General features: G+C 35.7%; 1 protein-coding gene across 13 annotated transcripts in view; it reads right to left on the bottom strand.

Annotated features, from left to right (window-relative positions):
* Positions 1-27,748, bottom strand: part of CACNA1D (calcium voltage-gated channel subunit alpha1 D) — a 185,519-nt gene that overhangs the window by 30,925 nt on the left and 126,846 nt on the right. For 7 of the 13 annotated variants that reach the window (XM_030502297.1, XM_030502289.1, XM_030502300.1 and 4 more), the window contains 17 exons: positions 27,226-27,332; positions 26,088-26,175; positions 25,504-25,611; positions 25,281-25,333; positions 24,879-25,025; positions 23,973-24,174; positions 23,018-23,176; positions 21,638-21,748; positions 16,033-16,116; positions 15,618-15,701; positions 5,550-5,588; positions 5,003-5,131; positions 4,211-4,276; positions 3,267-3,358; positions 1,797-1,956; positions 428-555; positions 217-313 (listed from right to left, as the gene is read on the bottom strand). In XM_030502297.1, coding sequence (XP_030358157.1) covers positions 217-313; positions 428-555; positions 1,797-1,956; positions 3,267-3,358; positions 4,211-4,276; positions 5,003-5,131; positions 5,550-5,588; positions 15,618-15,701; positions 16,033-16,116; positions 21,638-21,748; positions 23,018-23,176; positions 23,973-24,174; positions 24,879-25,025; positions 25,281-25,333; positions 25,504-25,611; positions 26,088-26,175; positions 27,226-27,332 — 1,854 coding nt within the window. The remainder of the gene's footprint in view (positions 1-216; positions 314-427; positions 556-1,796; positions 1,957-3,266; positions 3,359-4,210; positions 4,277-5,002; positions 5,132-5,549; positions 5,589-15,617; positions 15,702-16,032; positions 16,117-21,637; positions 21,749-23,017; positions 23,177-23,972; positions 24,175-24,878; positions 25,026-25,280; positions 25,334-25,503; positions 25,612-26,087; positions 26,176-27,225; positions 27,333-27,748) is intronic. The other 6 variants (XM_030502301.1, XM_030502293.1, XM_030502294.1 and 3 more) reach the window with 5 other exon arrangements.

Raw genomic sequence — 27,748 nt, 5'->3', positions numbered from 1 at the left:
GAATTTTACACTGGTTGTAATAACTCAAGTGAGAGCACTCAAAGAAATTACATTAATTTTGTGGTTGAAGTTAAGCCTGCAAAAAAACAGGAAAACTTGAAAGTGAAGGAAACCTTGGGAACAGAGGGGATTACTGCGCATGACACATATGGGGCAGAACTGAGTGAAAGAATGAACCGTAAGAGAAATCTACAAAGAAAATAGCTTAAAACCTACCTTGCAGGCCACTCGGTGAGGGCATAATTTGCCAAAACCAAGTGGTGGCTGAATGCGTCTCAGTAATGTAACCACATCAAGATGCTTTATCCTTCCCCTAGAACCAACACACACCAGTTACCAAACATACACCCATTCCCCCAACATATATTATGGTCTGCTTTCATTGTTTTTACCAGGTGAATCTTATCAGAGAAATGATCTAACTTACTTTGCTTCAGGGTCATATTCTGACCATATCCTTTTGAACTCATCCAAATGATGGGGACCCAGAATAGACCAGTCACGTGTCAAATAATCAAAATTATCCATAATGACAGCCACAAATAAGTTTATAATCTAAAAAAGTAATTAAGAACAATCTGCCTTAATTATTCTGAAATTTTTAAAAATATTCAATAAATAATTTTATAAGGTAGCAGGTTAAGAATTCAAACAAATAAATTAAATCTCATAAATGATGATTTTTTTTTTTTTTGCAAATATCATCAAATACCTCAGAAAATACTTGTTAAGCATTTAACTGACCAACTGGAAATCTACCAAGTAATGATATGACAAGAGTGTGATTCTGTCTTAGAGTATTAGTCTTTGACATGTAATATGGCTTTGTTTCTCTTCCTTGAATTGCCAGATCCCACTACACCAAATTAAAGAATGGATCCAATACATGTATTCAACACAGCATAGATCTCAGGAAACAGCTTTTGTATTAATAGGATTCAGTGTCACAAAAACAAGACTTCTGCATATGTTTTGTTAACACAGAAGATGTTACAGAACAGCACAGCGTGTGTGTGTTTACATCAATTCACATAATTCTGTTTGACTCCTCTCCTTTTGCAAGGAGAATGGTACTGTAAACAGAACAAATCAACCAGCTTTGACCAGACACCTGCAAAGAGGAAAAACATACTTCAAAGATTATTTTAGAGAAAATAAGCCATTATGCCATGGATTAGGGAGAAAGGTTATTGTTCACATTTCATGTGCCACAGTTTGAGCGTACTTGTAGAGACATGAATCCAAATTCTGCTAAATTTAAATAATACAAGTAGCATTACTAGTAAGTCAAAGGAACTGCAGCTTTATTATTAATGAATATTTAATAATACTATTGAGAAATGTCTGAAACAGTAGCTGACTGTTAACTTAGCTTTCAAACATGCAACCAATCACTCGTGCATAATGTAGTCAGAAGAACATCTTGCACATGGGAATTTAGAATCATAGAACGGGTAGGGTTGGAAGGGACCTTCAAAGGTCTTCTAGCCCAGCCCCCCGGTAGTGAGCAGGGACATCTTCAACCACATCAAGTTGCTCAGAGACCCATCCTGACCTTGGATGCTTCCTGGGATGGGGAATCTACATCCTCTTTGGGCAACCTGTTCCAGTGTTTTACCACCTTTACCATAAAAATCAGTGTAAGATACAGGATTTAGAAATGTGTTTGGAAAAATAGAGCCTTGCAAATATATTTTAAATATGTGATTTTTCAATCATTCCCTGGACCTACTACTCTTTTAGCTCAAAAGAAAGTCAAAATACCAAAGCTCATTTTTGTTAAGAGGTTGACTCACCAAAAATGCACAAAGCATGTAAAAACTGATAAAATAAATTATGGCAAAATTGCTTCCACATGTGTATTCTTCCCCTGGATTATAATCAGATTCTGGATCACAGCGTTTTCCAGGCAAACATGCCAGCATGATTTCCTGCCAGGCTTCTCCAGTTGCACACCTTTACAAGGTCACAAAGATAAATTAAGATTAAAATGGATTAAAGATGTACTAATTTGTTAAATTCTGGCAAAATGCTTGGAGCTGTACAAGCACAAATCTGAAGACAAATTGTGAACCTTTCGGACCAGGAAGTAATTTTAAAAATACAGAGCATTTTTCAGACAAGAATAGATCTGACACTGCAGACATGTTTTACAAGGTAGACTAATGCATGATAAAGGCTTGTATGTAAAAATTTGAACCCCAAACTGCAATCTACAAGTTAAATACTTATTGCAGTGGAGCTACTGCATACGAAAGAAGTGTTGTGTATGAAAACCTATCATAAAAGTTGGAAGTATCTATTTGTAAAAGATGAATTGCCTTTTCCTCAGCATGGCTGAAGAAATGTTTGTCTCTAACTTCTGCTATTGCATGTTTTGCATAGTTGGGTAATGCCTGCATAGAGACCCATGATTTCAAATATTGGTAAGATGGCTACATACTTATGACATTTTTGGCTGTGTTCATCACCTAGTTTCAAAGGTGAAAGTCTCTACATGCCTCAAGTGACTCAGATCTCACAGGGTGATGCCCTTTGTCTCGGATAAGGAATGCCCTGCCCATTGCCAGCCAGGTTAGTACAATGCATAGAAGCCAAGCAGTTACAGAATCACAGGCAAGAGTGCTCTAAAGTCTGTCACCTTTAGCGGCATCCCTGTCCCATGTCATTCCATCTCCTTGCTCCAGGACATTTTGAAGCACTCCTGGCAAATGTTTACCCTCTCTCAAGCTCTCTAGTGACAGAGATTGCATAATCCCCCTACAAGATTTACCTACCTCTGCCATCAGAAAATTCTGCCTACTGTTTCTCTGATATTTCCCTTCTGCAAGTTACACCGTCTACTTCTTGTCTTCAGCAAATGTAAAGAATCGTTTATTTATCTTTGCAATAACCTTTTGCTTTTCAAACTGTTATGCTAGCTGTGCTTCTAAAGAGTATACAGTAAGGCGCAGTCTTTTTCATTTTTCCCAACACCTACATGATGATATGAGGGCTGACTATGTTTGGGTTCTACCTAAAGACAATTACACCACAAATGAGATGTTTCACAATAGCTGTAAGGAGTTGAGGTCTGTATCACCCGATTAGAACCCTGCTATGCCAATGACAACTCAGTATGCAGCCATGGAGAGTATGTGCTTGTTATGCTAAACTGCTGCTCACTTGCAAACCCATTTTGAACAAACACATGGTACAAAAGACACAGGCATTTTTCACAGATCAATGAAATGGGATGCATTAAGTAAGAGCTAAAGTTTACTCACCTGAAAAGAAGCAGCACAGCTTGGGGGAAAGTCTGAAAATTGTTGTTTCTGTTTATTTGATTGTTGTCCCTCATGGCCACTTTTCCAAATACCTACAATAACACAGGATTTGGACTTTCATCCTAGTGATCTGTACTGTCAGAAGCTGTAGGCCTTGCAGTCTAAACTTGCTTCAGTATGTATTAAAAACACTTTCATGAATACACTTTCTTTACTCTCTTTAGATTTTTCCTGATAATTATATAAATGCAGTAAATTTATCACATATATAAGATAATTTTTCATCATTTCTTTTGGCATCAATAAACCATTATAATACTAATACATATTCCTGTATTTCAGGTGAGAAAATATAATTTGTTTTAAACTAGCACCTAAAGTGCTTTATTGATATTAAAGTCCTACTGAGCTAAATATTGTAGCATATTACAATATATTGTAGTATACATACTACAATATACACAATATGTACAATATATACTACAATTACATACTAGCAGTAAGAAATAATTGCTGTTGTGAAAATCTTGAATCTAAATCAAGAAAAAGAGATGCAAAGACGGGTGAGGTGTCCCTGCCCATGGCAGGGGGTTTGGAACTAGATGATCTTAAGGTCGTTTCCAACCCTAACTATTCTATGATGCTATGAAACCAAAGCACAGAGAGTCTGAGCATCCTGTCTCAGCCAGAGATGGAAATGAGTTCAATTCTCATTTGAGCAAACCAAGGTCCTATAAGGTCACACCAAGCTCTTCTCCTGCATCTTTTTGTATTTTCTGGCTACCAAAATCATAGTCAAACTGAAATTTTTAAATTACTGTGAAAGCTCTGACTTATATATAGCACCACTATCAAAAGAAAGTTTTGATAAGCACCTTAGCAAACAAATCTCAGAGTAGCTAACACTGTACTTTTATTTAATGCTAAAAACCATCTATTATTACCTGCATTCCAATGACAGCATAGATGAAGAACAGCATGGCTATCAGAAGGGCAACGTAAGGCAGAGCCTAGAAACGGGACAGGTGCATTGTCTTTTAATAATTTCACACCATAATTTCAATTTCCATTTATAAAAATAATTTCTCAGCACGATACAAGCTTTTCCAAGGTTTTTCTTCCCATGCAAGTGATTAAAATGTTACAACCTGTCACTCTTAATATTCTGCTGCATACAATAAGCACAAGCTTCATTATATTTTAAATTATTTCTGCCAGCAATCCAGGGAGAAGAATCATCTTTAGCAGCTTTTAATTTTATTTTCATTACTGGTTTTGACAACACAAAGATACTTCCTTCTACACAGAGTTCCATTAACTTCACATTCATCAGCGTTTTCAGAAGCAAGGATTCAAATGTCTATTTGTTACACTTGTGAAATCAGTTTTATATTAAAAAATAGATTAAATTCCTCCTTTGTAGTTATTTAATAAAATGAGTGGAAGTGTGAGACCTGTATGTGTCAAACCCATCCTACCCCTTTTAGATATGCCAAATATTTTTTTTAAGAAATCTCATGGTAGCAGATAACATTAAATGACAAAGACAGACCCTTAGACTCACAGAAGTAACTGGTGAAGTTTATTTGGACATTATTATGCAAATATATTTAAATATCTCATTACTGATAGCAGAATTTAAAAAATGTTTTTTGCACTCTATAGGTTATTGCTTCATAACATTTGGTGTATTAATGGATGTAATTATAAAGCAAATTTAAATAAATTTTGCTAACCTGAAATGATTTAATAAATGTCCACAGTAAAGTTCTGATTCCTTCTCCTCTGCTAAGCAGCTTCACCAACCTCATCACACGGAAGAGACGGAAAAAAGTGATGGAGATTCTAGCGCTGTCTTCAGAGTTCTGAAGAGCATCATGGAGAAGTCAAACCAGATACAAACTCAAACATGCAACACTTCCAGAATAACAACATCAAATGCAAGGGTGGAAGAGGTAAGATTTGAAAATGTATCTTAAGGGCCTTTTCACCTTAATAAGCATGATATGAAAGGAAAAATTACATGCTAAAAACACAGGACCTGTAGAAATGCTTCACACATCACATGCATTTCCAAGTTTTCTGGTTTGTTAATGAGGATCATATTGGGTTTGTTTGTAGTAGACTTCAATAATACATTGACAATGAATGCAAACCACTGCATAACACCTTTGTAGTAAGACAGTTATGAAAAATACAGAAAAAAATTGGTGGAAAATAGACATGATAAAAAGAATAAACTCAAGTAGAGGTAAAACCACTGGGGCCAGTTTACTATCTTACCCCAGACTCATCAGTTGTGACTGTTTCAGTTGGCTTTGGCTTTAAGAAATTAAGAACATTAAATATTAAAATCAAATAAAAGATTAAAAAAATCAGCTTAACCATAAACAGAAGGAAGGACATTTTGCATTTCTAAATATAAATTAACATATTTCAACTCAATATACTACCTGAACGAAACATTAATATTCCTATTAAAACCCTCCCTTTAGCATTTCATGTTGGCTGACTCATACTAAAATGTTGTTGGCTGACTCATACTAAAATCTGCTAGTATAAAATATGTTTAAAAGACTCAGTGGAAAGTAAATACAAAATAAAATATCTTCTCCTATGTAAGCCAAACAAAATTAGCCATCATCTTCTACAGGTTGTATGAAATTCTAGTAGTAAGCCTAAGTAAAACTCAAGAACAAACCTGTGGGGTTAAACTAGCCTTCCAAGGTCCCTTTTCTGCTGTGCTCTTTTTGATGATTAATTACTCCATCACTGAAATCTAACTATGTTCAAGTAATTTTGTTTATATCACATCAGGAGCTCCTTTAAAGCAAAGTAATTCATCTGAGTTAACTCAGTGATGAACACTGGGTTTTGCAGTGCTTAACAAGGACAGATTTTTCACTCTGCCAAAGTGATAGACAAACATCTTTAGCACAAGGACACGAAGACTGACCCTCCCACAGAGGTGCACATGGGAAGGCAATACCTGTACTCTCTCACCATCTTCAAAGTACTCATACACCTGAGCTGATGTAACAGGATCAGGCATTGAGAAAGTGCTTCAGGATTTGATAAACCCTTTTGAACAGATGTGTACAACCCTCAGGAGCTACAGGGAGGAAAAGGGCACACACCAGCCTCTTGTTCACAGAGCCAAACTCTCTGTGAAGAAACTCACTTCTCTCTGTACAAAGTCTGTTTTCGGAGAAACTGTCTCTGTATCCTACATGGTCAGACACTTATCAAACCAGCCAGCAAAGCTTAAATGACCACTGTCTATGCTTGCTTGTGTAGCTTCTTCCAAAACTGAGCAGAAGCATCTTTAAAAATATTTATACCACTAGAACAAATGGGATTCTGGACATTAGATTTAAGTGATGGGTCTTACTCTCTTGCCTAAAATACCCTCCTTTTAAAGAGGCATCTTTCAACAACTGCACATGCAGTAGCAATAACCATGATGCCTCCCCAGTGCTGCTTCCTACACACTGTGGATGCATCAGACACACTCTCAATGCCATGCTTCACTGAGTAAAATCTCAAGTATTGCTGTTATCTAAGATGAAACTCTGGGAGGAGGAAGGGAAAAGAGAGGAACCAATTCTGCTGAAAATGCTGGCAGTATATTATAGAAACATCCTATGGTCAAAAAAATCAGAACTATAGGTAGTACTTTGTTGAAGTCAAATCTTTAGCTGAGTTTATTAAAATACTAATTGTTTTGTCTATTACTTTTTTGTAAAACATACGTAATATAAAGGTATCAAATGGGTAAAATAAGGTAAAAATAACTGTTCAGCTATGTGCAATCTACATATGTATACACTGCTGTCCTGCCAGGATACCAGTATTCTCTGAAATAGAGTTTTAAACCTAAAGGATTGTTACTAAATCGATGCATTAATATTAACCAAACCCCAGGTCTCCTCGTTGGACGTCAGTAAGCAGAATATTTGTAAAATCAGCTGTAACATCTAACCTTTGTAAGCACTTACACAAAATACACAAGAAATATGCTGCCAATGAAGGACTGCTGCTGCATTAGAAATTCCCTGCATTTTTCAACAATTTGAAATAAACCCATCAAAATATAGATTAAGGAGAAATTCATAATCACAAACGTCATTAATGCCAAAATATCACAAACCATGCAAACAAGCTTGCAAAGCTGTCTACCTGCATCATTCACAAACCCGTACTAGTTTGCACAGACCCACACTGTTGTGGACTTCTTAGCACAGGAAAAAAATTACTTTTTTCACTGAAGCTTTTAATGAAAAAGGGTTTCATGATACCTTCTGCAGACGAAGTCTGAAATTTCAGATTAATCTCTGGTGACTGACTCATGCTGAGCTTGATACTGTCTTAATCAGTGAGCAAATTACTTAGCATTCACTATTTTGTATCATCAAAAATTAAAATGAAGCATTTGACAGATACAGAACAGATTAAATTACAGTATCATCACTAACTGACACTCCTGCTAGCTTTTACAGGAAAAAGACTAGGCCCCAAATAAGCTAGAAACAATATTAGGATAGCAATATATAATGGGGTAGATAAGAAAGGAAAAAGGATACTTTAGGCCTACAGATTTTTATTTAACTGCTTCCCAAAAGAAAGAAATAATGAGTATGCATTATGACTTGGTTATGAAAAAACCCTCACAAAAGAAATTTTTTTCTACATGTACCTATCTTAGCAATTGCTTAGTTCTCACTTTTGAAAATCAAGCCAGAGATCAGATTACCAAAACTATGTGGAACAGCTCTGCTGCAGGTGCTCAGGAATGATGAGGGCACAATCCCTCAAGTTTGAGGTTTTTTTCGTCTCAAGGGCACTGGATGTATTTGTGTAGGCACATTTGCATACGCAGGGGACTGTGTAACGCACACTCCTCTCTTCAATTGCTCTTTCTCAGCTGCTTTGCACTAAGCAGTCCTGTTTGCCTGTTTCTGATGGCTGATCTGCTGCTGCTGGGGGGTGTTAGGATGTCATATGCAAAGATTATAAATTACAGACACTGGAAAGAGCAGGCCAGGAATGAAAAAACCCTGTTCACAGAAGTCAATTGTACAAAAATACTAAGGTGCAGATAGATGCTAGAAACAATGAAATGAACTCCTGATAGCAGAGGATTTTTTTCTACTGGAGCTGAAAATATTCAGATTTTGCCCATCACTGGCCAAGTATTTTGGGTACTGGCATTTGAAAGTTAGTATGTTTAACTATTTGCCCTCTCTGGCATTTCCCTCTGATAATACAGCAGGTTGGTTTATATTATTACTACTAATTATAATGAAGCTAGTATAGTGGTATACCACAAAGAAAACATTACTCAAACCTCTTTTTACAAAGGAAATGCTCATCTAAGAGACAAAGTTAATGTTTATGTGTGTCTCTCCAACATGAAAATCTGGGAAACTAAGACTAAGATAACATAATCTTCAGTAACAATAACAGACAAACGGCAACAGAGAAATGTCTGCTTCCTACAGATAAGGAAAAAAACAAATTACCCAAATACATCATCTTATTTGCAACTTCAGTAACATTACTTGAGCTATACACATATAAGTAGGTGGCACATTATGTATATGTAACGAAAGTATTAGAATAGACTGCAGACTGATGGAGGGGGCAGGCTGAGCAGAGAGTGTCTCTTTGGATGGTGGTTGCTGACAATGCAAATAAAAATATTTCCTGCAGTCAGGCAATCTACTAAACCTCCTCTTCCCCCTCACCTTCCACCAGTCATTCCAACACTACTTGTGTCCCAGACGCTTTCGGTCCTTATCATGATTTTTTTTGTTCCCCCCCCGTGGGACTATGTGATTCTCAAGATGACAGATGTGCTTCTGGGATCCCTGCTAGAAGTCTGGTAATGGGCACAGCTAGAACAAGTGAACAGCTTCTGCCGTCACTGCTTGGCTAACAGATGCACTGCAATGAGGTAAATAAGGACAGAGAGTGGCTTAATTCTATGTTTTCTGTCAGCCATGTGCAGCTATGCTGAGAGCCTACTTCAGCAAAGCACTTCAGAACTATGTAATTTTAACCCAATTCTTAGATACTCCAAATAGGTGGTAACATATGATTTTTCTTTTTTCCTTAATCAAAGTTCAACACAGCAGCTTTCTTTCCCAAACAATCCCAACCCTCAGAAAAGATTAACCAATGATCAACCTAAATTTCTGACTCACTGATTAAGATGCTTGCAACCTGCTACCAATTTTGGTCAAGTATTTATTGCTGCTTATGAAAACTGTAGCACATTTCCTAAACAGTAACTCCTCATCACGCTCTTCATATTGCAACAGAAGTTCAAAATAAACATCCTAACCAAAAAAAGCTTCAATGTCAAAACTGTGAACAGTGTGGAACAGATTGCATCATGCATTGGAAGCAAACTGTAGCTCTGTGTTTAAGAGAAAATAAACATGGTGAAAACCAGTGGGTATTAGTATTCAGTGTTGGTCAAATGCTTCTTTTTTACAGATAGTGCCAAAGGGTATGAGTGTATGCCAAAACAAATGAACACATAATGATGATTATAAATATAGAACTAAACATCTGAATAACAAATACATATGATGACAATAACATATCTAGGAATGCATTCAGGTTGCCAAAATATCTTTGGAAATGTGCAGCTTATGTGTGTCTGTATGCATGTATGTGATTTATCCAGAGAATAATTACTGGAGTTTGAATGTGCTAGCAAGAGATTTTCTTCATAGTCTTATCAGTGCTCTCTCTGTTTAACATGAACCAAATGTCCATATACATAATTTAGTAAAAATTTTGAGTCAACGTGAAGAACTCCAGAGCAGATAATAAAGTATCTTTTCCCCTGTAAAAGATGTATTTAAAACTCTAAATTCATAACTAACATGTTGATAGTATAGAAAGTTATTATAACTAACAATAACAATAAATATGTGCAATAAAGTAAATAATTATCACCTTCATTAAATCAGCTCAGAAATGTACTTCTATTTCCAAATTAGATATTGCAACACAGTAGATTTCATATTGCAATAAGCCTTCATACTAAGAAAGCAAAGCCATATGAGAATGTATTTTTCTAATGTATTATTAAGCCTAGAGATATATTTGCAAAAGTCTACAAAATGTATTAACAGTATTCAAAAATATCGATTACTAGCAACAAAATGTAAGTTCTAACATATGATACTGCTGAATAAAGGGGGATTCAAACTGAATTGCAATGCTTTGGTTCAAAACTGTAATCCAGGATCTCTTGAAGGAGGTAAATAAGAGGCTTTTAAACCACTCCCCTGCACAAGCAAGGTCAGCTGTCCCACGAGTTCCTGGGTGAGTGGGCAACTACATGAAAATAAGCACCAGCCCTCCCGGTACAGGCTCCACTAGCAGCCTAGCAATCAAAAAGAGCGCCCCATGGTTCACAAGTCAACATGGCACTACATAGTACTGCAATGGTAATAACAGCTCTCCTTCTTGCCGAATGGCAGAACATCCAGTTGTGGTTTTGTGAGAGACTTTTTTTTTTTCACTGTATGACATTGCTACGTTAGTTAAGTGTTGTCAGTATTGAATAAGCCTCACGTGTTTACAGTGGTGATTCAAGACAAATAAGTTTGCCTGAGGGGCTCAGGAGGAAGGTATCAATGCTGCTCCTTTATGCCCAAGTTCAGCAAAGAACTTGAATTTTACTTAAATTCAAGCATGAATTTAACCCTATGGGGACTGCATTAAACATTTGCAGAATAGAAGAGGAAAGTGAACTCTCCATTATTTTACTGACATTTTGGCAGCACATGAATGGTAAAAGAAATTTAAATATAAAAGGTGAATTAAAACCTTCATAACTACTACTATATAACCATGTGATCATGCCTCTAAGTCATCAAGTGTTGGTCATCCAAATGGTTTCTAAGCTGACAAAGAAGATAATTTCTATACAGTCAGGCCAGATTGAAACCTGTAATTTCCATTTAAGAACTTAAACACTTATTCAGAATTTATTTACAATTTATTTATCTCTCATTGTCTCAAGTTATATATGTCCATCTCCCAGAATGGACTGAACACATCTTGTGTCTCACAATCACTGCTCTGCTTTTTTAATTGAAAAGGAACCATTTTTATGACCACACAAGATCTTGCGTGTCATGTGAAACTTTTTGAAAACAAAAGGTCACAAAACCCAAAAGTAATTATATAGGTTTTAGTAGTGCTTTTAATTTTTTTATTGCTATACCATATATATATGTATTTACTTATATATACTTGCCTCTAAAAATTTCTAAAAATAAAATGAACATGAAAACCAATTAGGTTCATAAAAGAAGTTAAAGAAAGGGATATTAAATGACAGGGTAAATTAAATAAACAATCATAGGAAATAGTGTATTGCCAAAATATATGTTGCTCTGAGCTGATTCATTTCTGGAGTTGGTCATTGATCCAGTCCTTGAGGCTGCCGAGCAGTCCTGTAAATCACTGAACACATTAAACGCTGATTGTCACAGGCACCAAAAATATTCAAAACACAAAATTTCCTGGCTTATATGTGAATAGGAGGTTACTGGATCAGAAGAATCAGCCTCAGGGCACCATACACATTATTATAAAATGCTAAAAAATAATAAAAGGAACAACAAAATAATGAGATGGCATATGATTTCCATAACGTAATACTGAATGCAAGGTGATATGTAACTAGAAAGTCCAACCCACTCTCTTGAAAAAAATGGGTAAGATACAAACATGCTGCATACTAGAACTTGCTGGCCTTTGGAATTAGCCTAAATGCACACAGTTAGGCTATCAGAATGGTGCTGAGTTGTTTCCACAGCATGAGGCAATTGTATATGCAAACCTTTAAGAATGTTTAGTTCATCTTGAATACATTATTTTATGTATTCACATTCTTTCAAGTCTTCTTTTACACTGATCAATTAAGGTGGCTGTACTTGTGCAGTTACAACTGCAACAAGATCTGATGCCACAGTAGCGCTAGCAATTCACAGTGTTTCAAATCACCCCTCAAGCAAGGCTGAGCTTCCTCAGTTTAAGAAGTTTCCATAGTGGGGAATTTTCACAGGTGCCATTTCAACCATGCTTGAAATCCCACTGAAAACAGAGTCTTGCTAGCATCTTAGCAGAGCTGTAGATTTCCCAGGATCACTATCAGTGTTAGATAAAAGGTACAGGTAGAATGGCACAATTCAAAATGCCAAAAAATATTAAGAAAAAGATTCTAAAATCCTGCATTTGGATTACAGAAATTTACACAAACTAATGAAGTAGGAATAATTCAGTACCAATCAAAACAGTAAAAGAAAAATCTACGAAATTTCCCTAGACACTCTGAAGTATTCACTGTTTCATGTTGAAAATGGGAAATCAAGCCCAGAAATACACTGAAACTGTAATACATTATTGACTTGCACAAACAAAGCACAAAAAAGTGGAAGAGACCAGAAACAGACAATACTTAGTACACAAACGGTCTGCTGTGCAGTACAAGACGACAAAGATGAGCCTTTGTTCCCTAGTGAGTACAGCATGAAAAACTAAGAAATGACAGTGCTAATTTTTGACTGAGGTGTCTACCTTTCCTGAAGATCACTATTTGATCTCCAGAATATTTTCAAAGCAACTGTGTGAATTACTCAAATGACAGTGTTCTCCACAGCTGAAAGCTCAGCAGTGAGCAGTTACAAGTAATGCTGTCAATTTAACACTGTTCATACAGTGTTAAATACAGGGGCGTCTTCTATGCTCACAGAAGTACATTTGAGCTATTTTTCAATCTCTGCGCAATCAAGTACATTTTGCAATTATTGGGGAAAGTTATTCTAAATGATTGGTCTTTTTACTCTCCCCAAATACTATGCTCCTTTACACTTTACACATTCACTCTGTGAATGGACAGAGTGGGTAAATTGTAAATACTTGAGTTGAAAGTCTAAACCCAAACTTTTCTGGGGAAAAAAACAAAAAAAAAGCCCTAAAAACCCCAAACACACACACAAACCCCCAACAAATTAGAAGCAGTTTTTAAAAATCTGCTCCATGAACTGTAGTTATGCTTTGTCTCGATGGGACAATGCAGTTCTGTGCTGACTGACACTCCCTGTCAGCTCAGGTTCCTTCAGTTCACAGCTAGAAAAATCCACCACCCACTGAGAACTGAGCAAAATCAGTCTGAAATCTAAGGAATGGGGTAAGGTCCTTCTGCTCCCAGTTCATCACATCATTCCTCCACTATTCTTTACAGTAGTAATGCAGTCAGTTTGTGAGTTTAACATAAAACCAGAAAGGAATTTTAGGGGAATCAGCATTCAAATTATTTTGATTGTGTTTACTCTTTGAGATGGCAGTGTAGAATTTGCACCTTTATAAAGGAATTTGAAGTCTTTAATGAGGGCTAATAGACTGTGTGTATGTTTGAAGATCTGCCATTTAAGAAAAAAAGACAACAAAATACATTTGTTTTCTATATTTGGTTGAAATGCATTTATAATAGGTATTACTATGCTTACCAAATAGACTAGAACCTAAGAAGACTAAAAACTCTGTACATCACTGTTTCTCAACAGCAGCTACTGCCAGTAATTGATGTCTGTGTCAATTCTAATATGCTCTGAAGGGATACCTGGATGGGCACAGTATAAAAAGTATTTCCTTTGGCAGCAGCCTTATCCACTCATTTCTGCCCTACCATGGCCCACGCTTTTGCCAATACTTTGTGCTCAGTACCTAATCCAACCAACTGTGGAGTTCTCAAACTCTTGAGAATTGTGCATTTGTTCTTTTTATCCCTCATCCTGGAATGCCAAGAACAGATCACAGTTTTTTCAAATACATTTTCTATTACATGTTTCTGGGCAGCTTTATTATCATGGCATTCACAGTTCCAAAATCACGGTACTGTCCAAATGGAATCATTTAAATGATATCATTCCTGCTATTCTGACTGGAGGAATGTGATCCTAAGAATTGGGTTCTGGTCATATTTTGGAAAATAAATTTAAAATGTGTTTTACCTGAAAAACTGCTTCCATTAAATGGTAATGACAGACAGGATGAATTTGCTTCCCCAAAATATGATAGAGATATTGCGATTTAAATTTTCACCACTGAAGAGTATTTATTCAAATTCAGAAGTATTTTTAAATACTTAATTAAAATTAAGTATATTAAATATCCCACTGAAAAGAAACCATTTGGGTCAGTAATAAAATCCACTGGGGCCAAAAAAAAAAAAAAAAAGATGTCTAGCTTACTAAAACAAATTTAAGACAAAAGTGATGTTATTAGCCAGCTCATAAACTGTGACTGTTGTAGAACATGCAAGCTAAGTATCTTCAAAGAGCACCGAGCAACTATCTATATCTCTAGCTTTCTCTGATTAATCTGTTCTTTGATACAGGGAAAAGATGTGAATGCACCATGGGTATTTCTGGATAACTTGGTTCTAAGAATGATAAACAGGTAAGATCTTCAGCAGGAGGAATACGCTGACCTCACCTACTGAGTCTGTGTGCTCCCTGAGCTGGGATGGATTCAAGTCTCACCTTCTTCAGTCTCCCTTTTTGAGTTCTCAAGAAGCATTAGAGGGAAGAGGCACCTTCCTTTGAAATTTTACTTTGACTAGCTAAACAAAGAAACATGTAAGTATGGGAACCACTGGCATATCTACTACAGAACTGATATTTTGTTATCTTTCATTTATTGTTTTTGTGATACAGCTTTCCTTGTTAAAACCAGCAAGTCCGATAGAAAACAGGCAAAAAACACTATTTCCTTTCTTGGAAAGGGATCTTTGTGTTGTCCAAACACCTACAGTGTAATGGCCATTAGTCAAAATTTTGGTGTAAAGATGGAGTTTTCCAAGTACTGTCACAAGCTGCCTACTGCTAGCTCATAAGATATGAATAACATTGCTCTAAAAAACAAGCCTCCCACAGAAAAAAAATCCTTATTTGTTAAATTGAGCAATTGAAACAACTTACAGAAACTTGAATTATCTTGGTCAAGCTACCTACAAAAATCACTGGCTAAAACAGTAACAGAAGCTTAATTCCTTTTTTATACATAGAATGGTTTAAATATTTTCTGTACATATATAGAAAAACAATTCTCATTGTCTCACTATGCTGTGTGCATGTGCAACTATATGGGTATATAGATTTATAATAACAGCTTGCACAAATATCTACATCAATGTTTTGGTCTTTGATTCCAGGATAAAACATACTTTTCTAAAATAGGATTTGGGGGGACAAAGTTTACATTTTCTGTATTTCTTGATGACAGCAATTACTTTTTAGTGCATGAACAATTGCTACTTACATTAACTTCTGTTATAGCAATATCAACGACGCTACCAACAACAATTAAGGCATCAAAAGTGTTCCATGCATCAGTGAAATAGTGCTGTTAGGACAAGCATTCAGCAGAAAGAGACCAAGAGAAAAACACAAACAGAAAAAAAGAGAAGAAAAGGACAGCGTTATAACACAGAAACACTCTAGGCTTCTCTGATGTACCACTATACAATCTAATCTTTCCCTTTCATAGCTAAAAAAAATTGGCAGAAAAAAAAGGCTATTTATTTCCCATATCAACATAATTGACCCATGACTGGTCTGTACTCAAACTTTAGAAACATCAGATCAAAATCTGTGACTTGTCCAGATGATGGAAATAGTGGGGAGACAGAGAAAGAGAAGTAGGGACTGGGGAAAGTAAGCTGGGGTATACTCACATCAGCTTCACTGAGAACGACGTCTACTATGCTGCCAATAACGATGAGGGAGTCAAACGTATTCCAGGCATCACTAAAATAGCCCTGAACAGAGCAGGCAGGGTGCAAACGTTTGTGATTACACATGAAATGTCAAATATTTGCATACTTCTGTTTAGTTTTGCATAAACAGAAATTAGTTAAACAAAACCTGGTGTCTAATGAGAAAACAAAACAAAACAAACAATATTGCCTACTGAAGGAAAAGCAACATATATGTGCATGTGTGTGTATATATATACTTTATATATATACATGTACAGACACACACACAGACACACACACGCGCACACACACACGCAGTACACATGCATAATACACCATCGTATAAGCACAATGTTGGCAAGCAAGCCACCATCCAAAATTGATTTTGGACTTTTAGCAAGACTGAAAAATTCTAACCATATTAACCTAAGCAGCATGACAAAATCCCTTTAATAATATTTCTACAAGACCACGCCAATTGAAACCTCCTTAACATTAATGACTTTATGATAGTCCTATCTAAGTGACTGGTAAAAATATTCACTGGGTCAAAGCTCATCACTGGTTAATAATGCACAATTAATGTTGAACTGTGCATAAATATTAGAGAACTTATTTCATCTTCTATTCATAAACTAGGTTTAATACAGGAACTCACACTACATTTGCAGTCAGGGCCTGATCCTGTAACCAGTGAAGTCAGTGCTAGGAACCATCAAAACTTGGAAGAGTTTCTTAATACTTTTAATGCAGCCAGTCCAATGTCTGAAAATTCATTTTTATAGTCTCCCTCCTGACATTTTATGGCTTTAAATATATTCCCTATATGCATGTTACTGGCACACTGGACTGCAAATTGTTATAATGTGCTACCATGCAATTAGCTGCCTATTGACATCCAAACTGCATGTTTGAGCAAAAAAGATATTTCAGAAGAAACCATGAGGTAGGTTCCAGGATCAATCTGTCACTGGGAACAAATCAAGATGTATTACTCTGTTTAGGGGAACTCTATAGAGCCAAGATATGTAGATTTTCTGCAATATGTGAATTTCGCCTAGTGGTTACATAGATTCAGCATTGCAAAAATTTCTGAACTTGTCCTTTTTCACATTCAGACACATTAATTTATCAGCCAACCATGACTAAGGAATGCGCATTACGTGACAAAGGCTGATATGTACATTTGGTACATGTACATTCTCCTTTCTTTCTAATCAATTTAAAATTACTAACTTGTCAGCCACTATTGAAAATAAATTTAGAAAAATGTTTAAAATTACAAGTGTGCTAATCTAACCTTATGTCTAGTTACACTGATTATTACACTGTTTAAGATACTTTTAGCTGAGTAGTTTAAGTGTTTAAGTGTTGTTAGTACAGAAATGCAAAATCAGCTACAATATTTTTTTGAATTGGGTAATACTTTTCTCAAGATTTTAAAGCATTAGAATGTCTAGTAACTTCACAGATTAAAGGTTACACTTGAGTGCATTACTATTTGAAAAAAGAAAAAGCTAATTTCATGTGGAAAGCTGCTCTTGGAGACTACAAGAGAGCTGCTACAGAAGACAACAGCTCTACAGTGTATTCTAGGAGAGTAAGCATTGAGCAGAGTCAGGAAAGCCTCATTATGTTTCTCATGCTACTCTCTCAGCTCTTCTAAAGCATAAAGTGCCATAATCATTGCCTCATTTAAGGAAGGGTTTTAAGAGGAAAACAGATCAGAGCATGATTATCACCACAGCCCTTTGTGCCACATGCTTTGGTTCTTTTCGATAAATCATCAATTCCAATCTTGGGGCAAAAGCCAGTGTTCATGGATTTGGCCTCCTGAATGAAAACATCAATTTCTGAGCTCCTGCATAATTCCCTGTTGTTCCTTCCTTCCTCATCCTGCTTCACAAGAACAAGCCATTCCCAAAGTTTCTACTAAACATCATGCTGAACGACCTTAACAATACTCAAATTTATAAAGAGATTAGCAGCTGCCAACTAAAGAAGGGGAGCTACTCTCATAATATTCTTCCTGATCATTCATATTCCTTATTTCTCTTATTTAAAAGAAGTTTCTTTCTTGTTTTTAAAATAGTGGTATTTATATACATACATAGAAAAAGAGACTACTGGCAAACAGCAAACTGATAATCAGCACAATCCGCAGCTGTGCCATCCGTCTTCCTCTACAACAATGAGAACCAGAAAAGGTCCTTCAAATAAAGGGTAATTTCAGCTACAGAAAAAGTTACTGTACTAGACATGCTACAATATAAAGCACTGAAAAAACAAATTCATATTTTGATTCAATAGAGCTAAAATACTTTACACATCTATTTTATGAAACCTTTTCCATCAGTATAGACAAATATTGTTCAAAGTAATATGTAAAGCAAAAGCATACAAATAAACAAAAAACTAAAGAGAAAATAAAGATGGTTTTGGAAAAGGGAGGAATGGACAAGTCACAGCAAATAAACATCATGCAAATAAGTTGTTTTCACCACTGCAATGACCCAAGATCAATTCACTTACTAGCCATCTTTCCTTTTTTCTTACAAAAATCTGATGTAAAACGACATGGAAAATCATTACAAGTTTAAGTAACAGCTAGCTATCACAAAGCTGTACATACAGTAGGTGTTGATGGATTATTTTAGATTTCATAGCTGTATTTCGTTTTGTGCTGTACTAAACCATGCTAAGGAACAGATTTTAGCAAACGTGAAGAACAATGTGAAGAAAAAATGCCTGCTCTTTTAACTTACATTATGAAAAATTTGTTCATTAAGAAATGCCGAAGGATAAAATCACAGATCCTGGGGAGTATGTAGGCATAGCGAATTAACACCAAAATATGTCTCTATAGATCTACTATAGAAATATTTTAGTCCTTCTAGTACTCTGTTAATAAGTTTAGGGCCTCATTCTATAAAGAACTGTGTGATCCAATCTCCCAGTCAAGAAGTGTGCCACTCAGCATCACTTTTAGTATTTATCACTTATCCAAGTTTTATACATTTCGGAGCTGGCAGGCAGTCTGCAGTACCTTGGTTTTAAACAACACAATATCAGAGTAAGATTATCATTAATTTATAGAAGCCTTAACTTTGCATGACCAGTGAAACCAAAAGATCACAGTTTTCACAGGATTTTTGTCAGCATATTAAGGGGACACTGTCAAGCAGATGAGATAAAATCTAACATGTTTTTCTCCTTAATTTTAAAGGGTGAGTAATGGAGGTTTTATACGACGCTTGGAGCATCTTTGAGATGATTTTTTAAACGCACTAAATTGATAAACAAAACTGTCCATTCTGCCAGACTAGACTAAGAAACCCACCAGTGACACAAACAAGGAGGAAATGAATCAGCCTTTCCTCATGGACCCTAAAGCAAAACATTAAGTTGGGTTTCAGATTGTTCCTACTATTATTAAATCTTAATATAAGTTAAAGCAATTAATTGTTTTAAGCATGTATCTAGTTTAAAATTTAGATTACTAAAAGACATTCACATTCTGCTTAAGACTGATAGCTGATTTTCAGTTATTACTGAACTATATAATATATGCTGCAAAAAGGTGGGGTTTTTTTTAATGGTATCTGACAAAAAAGTTCAAATCTTCAACGAATGACAGGAACAACCTTAGAGATATTTAACTCCCTTCCCTTCTTGCTAATTAATCTCTGTCAGAAGTCTGATTAGTACCATAGCCTTTTAACCTTGTCCTGCTAATTAACAAGTTTAAGGTGTTCTGCATCTAGAGGGGAATGAAATTCAGGAAATGAGGACCTTTCACTGAGTGTCGCCCTTCAAGCTGCCAGAGTTCAGATCCAGGGACCTCTCGCAGTAGAAGCACCCAATCAGATAGAAAGCATGTTGCAACAGAGTTAAAACTCAAATTGTACAAAGTCTTAAGAGACCAGTATTAAGACATTGCATTTGATAACGAGCAGGAAGTCCTTAATACAAATGGAGCACTGTGATTTATATGCTCATGATCACTATATTTTGCATTAGCTGCTATTTCTGACTACAGTCACAAGTGCACGGAGAACCATACAAGGATTCACAATCTTCTTTCAAAGAGCAGATGATAGAATGCGGCAAAGTCTTCTGAAACTTCAGTGTGAAACAAGGATATAGAACAGGAAATACAAATCAGGAAACACAATCAGCATACTCATGACACTGTGGTCCACATATCTGAGCTATGTCCTCAGGGGCCTCATATCATGTTATTTTTAATGTGAAATCCTTAGCATTTGAATGAGATAGGTGACACAAAAATACAAATAAATTCATTAGAAATGTACAATAGACTGGACAGTGCAGAGCAAGACTACGGGAGAGTGGGTAAGCATTCACCCAGAACTCCACACTTCACATCTCAACACCAGACCTCAAGTGATAATTTGTTTCTGCAGGCAAATACAAGCTAGCTTTAAATTAGGCTCCACAGCAGAGCTCATGACAAAATACAAACTGAACAAATAATTTTGAAAAGCTGGAATGCAGTTATACATCTACTCCACGCTGAGCTCTGGGCAGCCATGACTTATGTTGCTGTATGAGAGCTAGCTTGTTTAAAGCTAGAGTAAGATTGCCCACACAACCTAGAGTCATACAGATCACTGAACACCAGGAAAGGGCACAGCTCACAGCCAATTACAGATGCAGATATCCTGATTGCTTTAAAAGAAGGGTAGTGGAAATGAAAAACACCAGCCTTAGATCATGAGATCAGTGAAATTCAAATGGCATGTCTGGCTTTTTTAAAATTCCATGTATAGCAAGTGACCACACTTTACTTATTTACATAAATATAAGCCCAGAACAAACATTAATTTCATGGTACTGAAAACAAAATTTATGTCAGTTTTTTATTATCAACATCTGCACTGTCATAAATGCAGTATGAGAAATGAACAGAAAGACTGCATTAACTGTTACAGTCTGATTTGCATGTTCTTTTTCAATTAGTAACTATAGTTATCAGTTTCTCTTGCAAATCTACCTTTGAAAATGTGTCTGCATTATTCATTTTGACAGTGCCCCTTTTAGGCAAGGAATCAACTACTCACTGTGGAGCCCCCTAACAAATATAGTGTATGTATAACTGAAAATAAAACTCTAAAAACGGCTATTGAATATGCAAATTATTTATGGGTATGTTTGTAGTACTTGACTATATTTTATAAAGAAATACTTTTGCATTTTAGAATAGGAAATATACAGGTCTTTACTGGAGATTAACTTAGCATAAAGTTATGAATTTAGTACCACAAATAGCCAAGCAGTAATGCTTGTAACAGGAAATAGTTTATCTGATTTATAAAGGGACATTTTCATCACCTCTAAATATTCTAGACATCATCAACCACTTCGTAATATTTTTTCCGATATCTGCATTTCATTTCCTGGAGTTACATATATACATATTATCACACCAACATTTCTACAGATAAATGTGGGAAACATAGGTTCTTTTTGTCCTTTGAATAATATATAGCTAGTGTGAAACTTATGTTATACTTAATTCCTGTGGAGATGACTGAATTAAAGCATATCTAAAACTTACCTTGGGTTTGAATGCAATCAGTTTCAAAACCATTTCAACAGTGAACACTCCTGTGAAAACCATATTCATAATGTCCATTGCATCATTAAAGAGCTTAGACTGTCCATAGTGCTGTGGATGAAAAATACAACACTTTTAAAAGAAAAGGCTTTAAAATATCAAGTGAAAGTAAGCAGCCTAAGACAAAGTTGGCAAAAATGCAACACAGGAAAATATTTTCTCGTAGCGTTTATGATGTACACTTATACAAGACTAGCTGAATATCTCTGGTCAAGAATCAAGTGGTTTAATTCTATTCTATTTTGGCACTGAGTGGAACAAAATTGTCATTCCTCTACATCCTAAGGGAATCTCTAGAGAGATGGTTTTGAGAGGAAAACTGTCCCTCAAAAAAGGAGTATTACACAACAGCAATTTCACAAGTTTTATATTCTAGGTTTTAAAATTGCATAACCTTGCGTCCCACCTGCTTAGAAAGCCTACACAGAGTAACATAGAATGTGCAGGACTGATATTTTTGAAAGGATAAGAGTGTATGCAAGTTTACTGAAAAAGGTAGAATGCTTTTGTAAACTGAATTTGAACCATTCTTTTTCACATCAATATCTAAAATACTAGGGTAAAGAAAGAGACAACTTGGAAAATACATAGGAGAAGTAGGTGGTAAAGAATTTCATGCATAATGTAGAAAAAGTAAAAACATGCAAAAATACACAAATGTATATATAGATACAAAGCTAATATATGAAAACATGTTTGTGTGAGGTTTGCATTAACACACAAAACTAGAGTTGTTTCATATATTAAGTTTTTAAATCTCTGAAGATACAGACACAGATGATAGAAATATCATAGAATGGTTTGGGAAGCAACCTTTAAAGATCATCTAGTCCAATCCAACCAAATATGGAGTAGCTCATATACAAAATGATTGCAGAACAAGTACAGAAACTACACAGAGGTGGAATAATGCTTAAAGGCACTGCATAAAAGAGTATACTAAGTAAAAGAATCTAAGGGGTTGAGGAAACGTTTGTTAACAAAATTAGACTTTTCAGATTTTCTTGCACATGGCTAATCTTGGGAATACACATATAATATAAATTAAATTACACTGCAGGTACAAAATAAAGCTCAAAGATCTTGATTAGATTACAAAGATCTTTATAAACACCAAGCTGCTTTAAACAATTTGACTTCAGAGAACTGAAGAACAGACTAAAACATGTCACAGGAAAGTACTATGATCAGAGGCACTTGTTTTTCATATTTCACTTAAAAAAAAAAATACAGGTTACTATAAATTCAAGGCATTGAGTCACTCTCATCATTCCTTGCTATTTATGCCAACAGCTTCAAAAGAGCTTCTGGTTTTCCTACCTGCATAGCCAAGCAAAGTGTGTTCAGCATGATGAGGACAAACATGATGTATTCAAATCCAGTAGAATTCACCACATACCAGAACTTGTACTGGTAAGGATTTTTTGGAATATATCTACGAAGAGGACGTGCCTTCAAGGCATATTCTACACACTGCCGCTGTAAAAGCAAATACATAAAAAATTGACAGACTGTACCTAACAGTTAATCAACTGTTAATATAATTAATAAGGCCAAATTGTTAACTACGTCTTAAAAACAAGCAGTCTATATACTTCATGTAGGGTTTTTTATTAGTTAGTGTTAATAAATTAGTAGCCTACCAATCCTCACTTGGTTATTCATAACTGTATAAGTCATATATACTACTCAGCCACATACGAAGAATCCAATAATGCTCATGGAAATTCTGAAGTCTTTCACCTTTTTATGCAGTGTAGTACTATACAGTATTATACCACGGATTATATATATGTAATATGTATAGTAAACAGCATGACTATTAACAACATGACTATTAATTGATCTATGAGTCATAAATGTCTTCAACCACCACTTTAACTGTAGTATAAAATCCTGGAGTCAGCAAAATAATTACTGAGGAAATGTTATTCCCAATGGTTCAGTTAAATTGCCCAGCAAAATCATGTCACACACATAGGAATATCATGGATTCATCTCCTACTCTTATTAATGTGACACCAACAAATGAGACACTAAGAAGCTAACAAGCTTAATGTAACGCTGTTCACAACGAAAAGACAGATATGTTGGGCTTATGTACAGAGGTACGTACAATGACCTGAATACCAGCTGATAGCACTTACAAATTCAATTTTTTTTACCAAGATATGTGTTTGGTGCCCTCTTCTGACCCAAAGCAGAAAGGAAGCTCTTCATGCATAAATAAAAACCCAATACTTTCAAAAGTTAAGAGTTCAATATTTATTTTAACCTGATTTTTGTCCAGCTCACAGTTCTTATACTCTTGTTCTCCCTGTTCTTGGAATGTAACAATCACAAAACCAACAAATATGTTCATCATAAAGAAAGCAATAATGATGATATAGATGATGAAAAAAATGGAGATCTCCACTCTATAGTTGTATACAGGTCCTACATTCTCGCCATTTGAATCAATGGCTTTGTACAGCAGCCTGAAAAACAAACACAATTGGACCTTTATTAGTATTAAAATGACAAAAGAGTAAAATATTCAAACTCAAAGGACAGGTTTCAGAAATGCTGCTGTTTACTGTTATCTTTTCCTAGTTACTGGCAGTGCTTGCAAAGCATATTCAAACCCAGAAGAACCACACCACACAATGCTATATGCTTTTTTCCAAAAGAATCCAGGTAATACAACCAGATGACTGGTTTTTTTATTTCTAACCCCCACATAAAGCTGTCCTTTAAGACTTTTCTCATTTAAGGAAACAGTGAATGCTAGTTTGCTCTTCCTGGGTTTCTCTATGCAGTGTACTGATTTTTTAGTAACGGTTTTACTTGAATGCCTAAAAGTTTCATATTAGTATTATTTAAAGGGCATTGATGGATAAACCTGTAAGAGGATACTTCCATTAGAGCTAAAGAATAGCTCATTATAGAAGAAGTAGCTGCAAGATTAGGAATCAGACAATATAAGTTTGCCCTTTATAGATAAAGGTGAATGAAGAAATACAGAGAAAGCGCACAGATTCAGAAGGATAGTAGTTTTTTTTCCTTCCTCCATTAATAACTTTTCATACCATCACTTAAGACTGCTTTGTTGCCTACAAATGGCTGGTAAATGACAGAGAACTGTTCTGGAAAATGTAACAATCTTTTAGTAATGCTGTGAAAACAAGGAGAGTTCACTCACGCTGGCCAGCCTTCAAAAGTGGATACTGTAAAAAGGGCCATCATAGCAGAGAGAACATTATCAAAGTTGAAATCACTGTTTTGCCAGACCCTCTCTTTGACCATTGGATTATCAACATCTCCATCTTTATAAACAATGTATATCCCTCTGTGGGAAAGAAAGAAAGAGTCGTTAGTGAAAAATTAGCTTCAGAGTTACCTAATTCCTATTCAAAGCTGTTTATTTCACTCCCTCCCTAAGCTTGTTTCATTTCCTTGCTAACCAATGTTTTCTGGTGGATTTAAGATGGTAATTCCAATTTACACAATTCTAAATGGCCTGGCACATGCCTGCCCATATGTGCTACAGTTTAAATTATTCAGAATATAATGTGTCACATTCTCAGACCAAAGATGTTCTCACCGGCATTCCTCAGGATTCTGTTTTGCTTCATCAGTGCACCTGTAGAATTTTCCCTACATATAAAACAAAAAGCAATGACAAAACACAGAATGAGAGAAACGAACACATTTATACTATGATTGTTTTGGAATGGGATGAACCCAGTTCCAGCAGCAAGCCACCAAGAATTCGGCTCAGCTTTGCTTTTCTTGATGCAGTGTAAATTCTGAGAGTGCGAACTTACCTTGAACAACTGCACTCCAATACAAGCAAACATGAACTGGAGCAGAGTTGTAACAATCATGATATTACCGATAGTTCTAATAGCCACAAAGACACACTGAACAACATGCTGGAAAGAAAGAAACCAAAGTTATTTCAATACAACTTGTTAGTATCTCAGAATACACATCATAGAAGCCTATTTTATCACACTCAGATTATTTTTTTATATTACTGTTCTTATGTTGTCAGTATTACCATAATTAAACTTGTTTTCTAGATTTCTCTATAAATCTGTTGACATAGACCCATTAACACCAACTGACTAAAAATTACATAAATACTATGGAAAAACAATTCAAATATTGTTCTAACATGTTGGTTCGCAGCAAGGATTATGGACAAAATCTGTTCTCAGTGGCACTGCTGTTTCTCCACATATAAATTGCAGAACCTGATCTAGTATGCTTAAGAATCAGAAACTGGTTTATGTCATTGCCCTGTGAACTTCTTGAGGCAATTCTTCTTGCACAAGAATTTTTAACCTGAGGCAGGACTGAACTATCAGGCCAACAGAAATATAACTTAAAAAATAAAAATAAACACCTTAAGTCCTTTTGCTCTGTTTATTGCCCTTAGAGGCCTCAAGACTCTCAAAACTCTGAGGATCTTCACAACTGAGATAGCACTTGACCTGGGGGGGGGAAAAGTTATTCTGTTACTTTTAAGCTAACTGATTTTATTACTAAGAATAACAATGTTCTTGCAACTTATCTTATACATGAAATTTCAAAAAGCCTCAATATATATACACATACAAGTTTTTTTAAGTATTTCTTTATTGATCCTTTATTAATATTAGAAAATAGTATCTTTCTCATAAATACCATAAGAATTATTTTGATTTCTGGAGCAATTTGGGAATTAACAGCTCAGAAGCTTGTCTGACACTGTAAAGCAAGTAAGTTTGGTCAGGAGCAAAATAGTCCCCAAAGTATTTTTCAGTGTTGACAAGCTCTTTTCAAGACACTAGGCAAGTCCTGTAAATCAATGAATACTTTAATTTCCAACCAGTTGCAGATGAAAAGATCTCAAATGACTCACATCCTCTTTGTTTAAGTAGCTAGGACTGCATTTTGAGGAAATACACAGCCTTTTAAAAAACAATGTGAGGCTGAAAGTTTGTGGAATAGGTATTCTAGTATAAGCAGAATACAAAAGTAGAAAGCAGTTGACTGACACCCAGCCCTTGCTCTTTTCTAAGTCACTATGGGTTTCACGGATGATGTTACATGAGGCACAACTGCCCAGTGAATCAATAAGCACCTTCAGGCTCTTTTATTATGTTTAGCCTGACCCAAACAAAGCAAATACTGTCAAATTAGATATCTCAATAGGTCAGTGCTGAAAAAGAGCTTGTACAACTAGATTGTAGATGTGGCAATAGTACAGCAGAGGGTATATAAACCTCCTGAAGATCCAGGAATTATTTGCTATACATTCAGTGTAACGGTGCTCTTCCTTGATCTCTTGGTAATAGTGGGAAGTAGTAATTTATTTCCAACCCGTATGAGTAGTGAGTTACAACACTCTCTATATAGAAGTACTACCTCTTGCCAGTCCCAACCCTGAATACTGATACTGCACACCCACACAGGTGTGGAACAAAGGAGCTGAAACACTGATTTCAGAATAAAACCACTAAGCAAAAATAAATCATTCCCATTATAAGTATAGTACTTACTGAATACCAAATGATACCAGAGAAACACCCACAACCAGCAAATCCAGCAAATTAAAATAATTCCTGCAGAAGGACCCTTTATGAAGGAATGCTCCAAAAGCTGTCATCTAAAAATAGAATTGTTACACATTTAGTTTATATTTCAATTTATTCAAATTCACATTTAGGCTGTTTACAAGACACTTGCCTAGAGTGTGAATGTATACAATATTATCTCACTTTCAAAAGCAATTGAGATATAAAACAATCCCACTATGTACAATAAATCTTTCATTTAAATGATAAAAATTCTGCTCAAGCAACACCAGCAAATGTGGTATTTGTTTCTGATGTCAACAGCATTTGACTACAACTCTCTATAGCAAATCATTCTCTCCTTGCACTGATCAAGACCAAAGCAAAGCCAGATCTGCAGTGGTGAGCACTGTCACACAGCAGAGCAGCTGCTGCAGGACACTCACTGAGTTGAGCACCTGGGCCACCACCAGTGTTGCTCCTTTCTTCCTGCCTGTAATCCCACACC

The sequence above is a fragment of the Strigops habroptila genome, chromosome 11 (assembly GCF_004027225.2).
Source record: "Strigops habroptila isolate Jane chromosome 11, bStrHab1.2.pri, whole genome shotgun sequence".
NCBI classification, from domain to species: domain Eukaryota; kingdom Metazoa; phylum Chordata; class Aves; order Psittaciformes; family Psittacidae; genus Strigops; species Strigops habroptila.
Note: the sequence above shows the minus strand (reverse complement) of the source record. Positions and strands in the feature narration are given on the sequence as shown.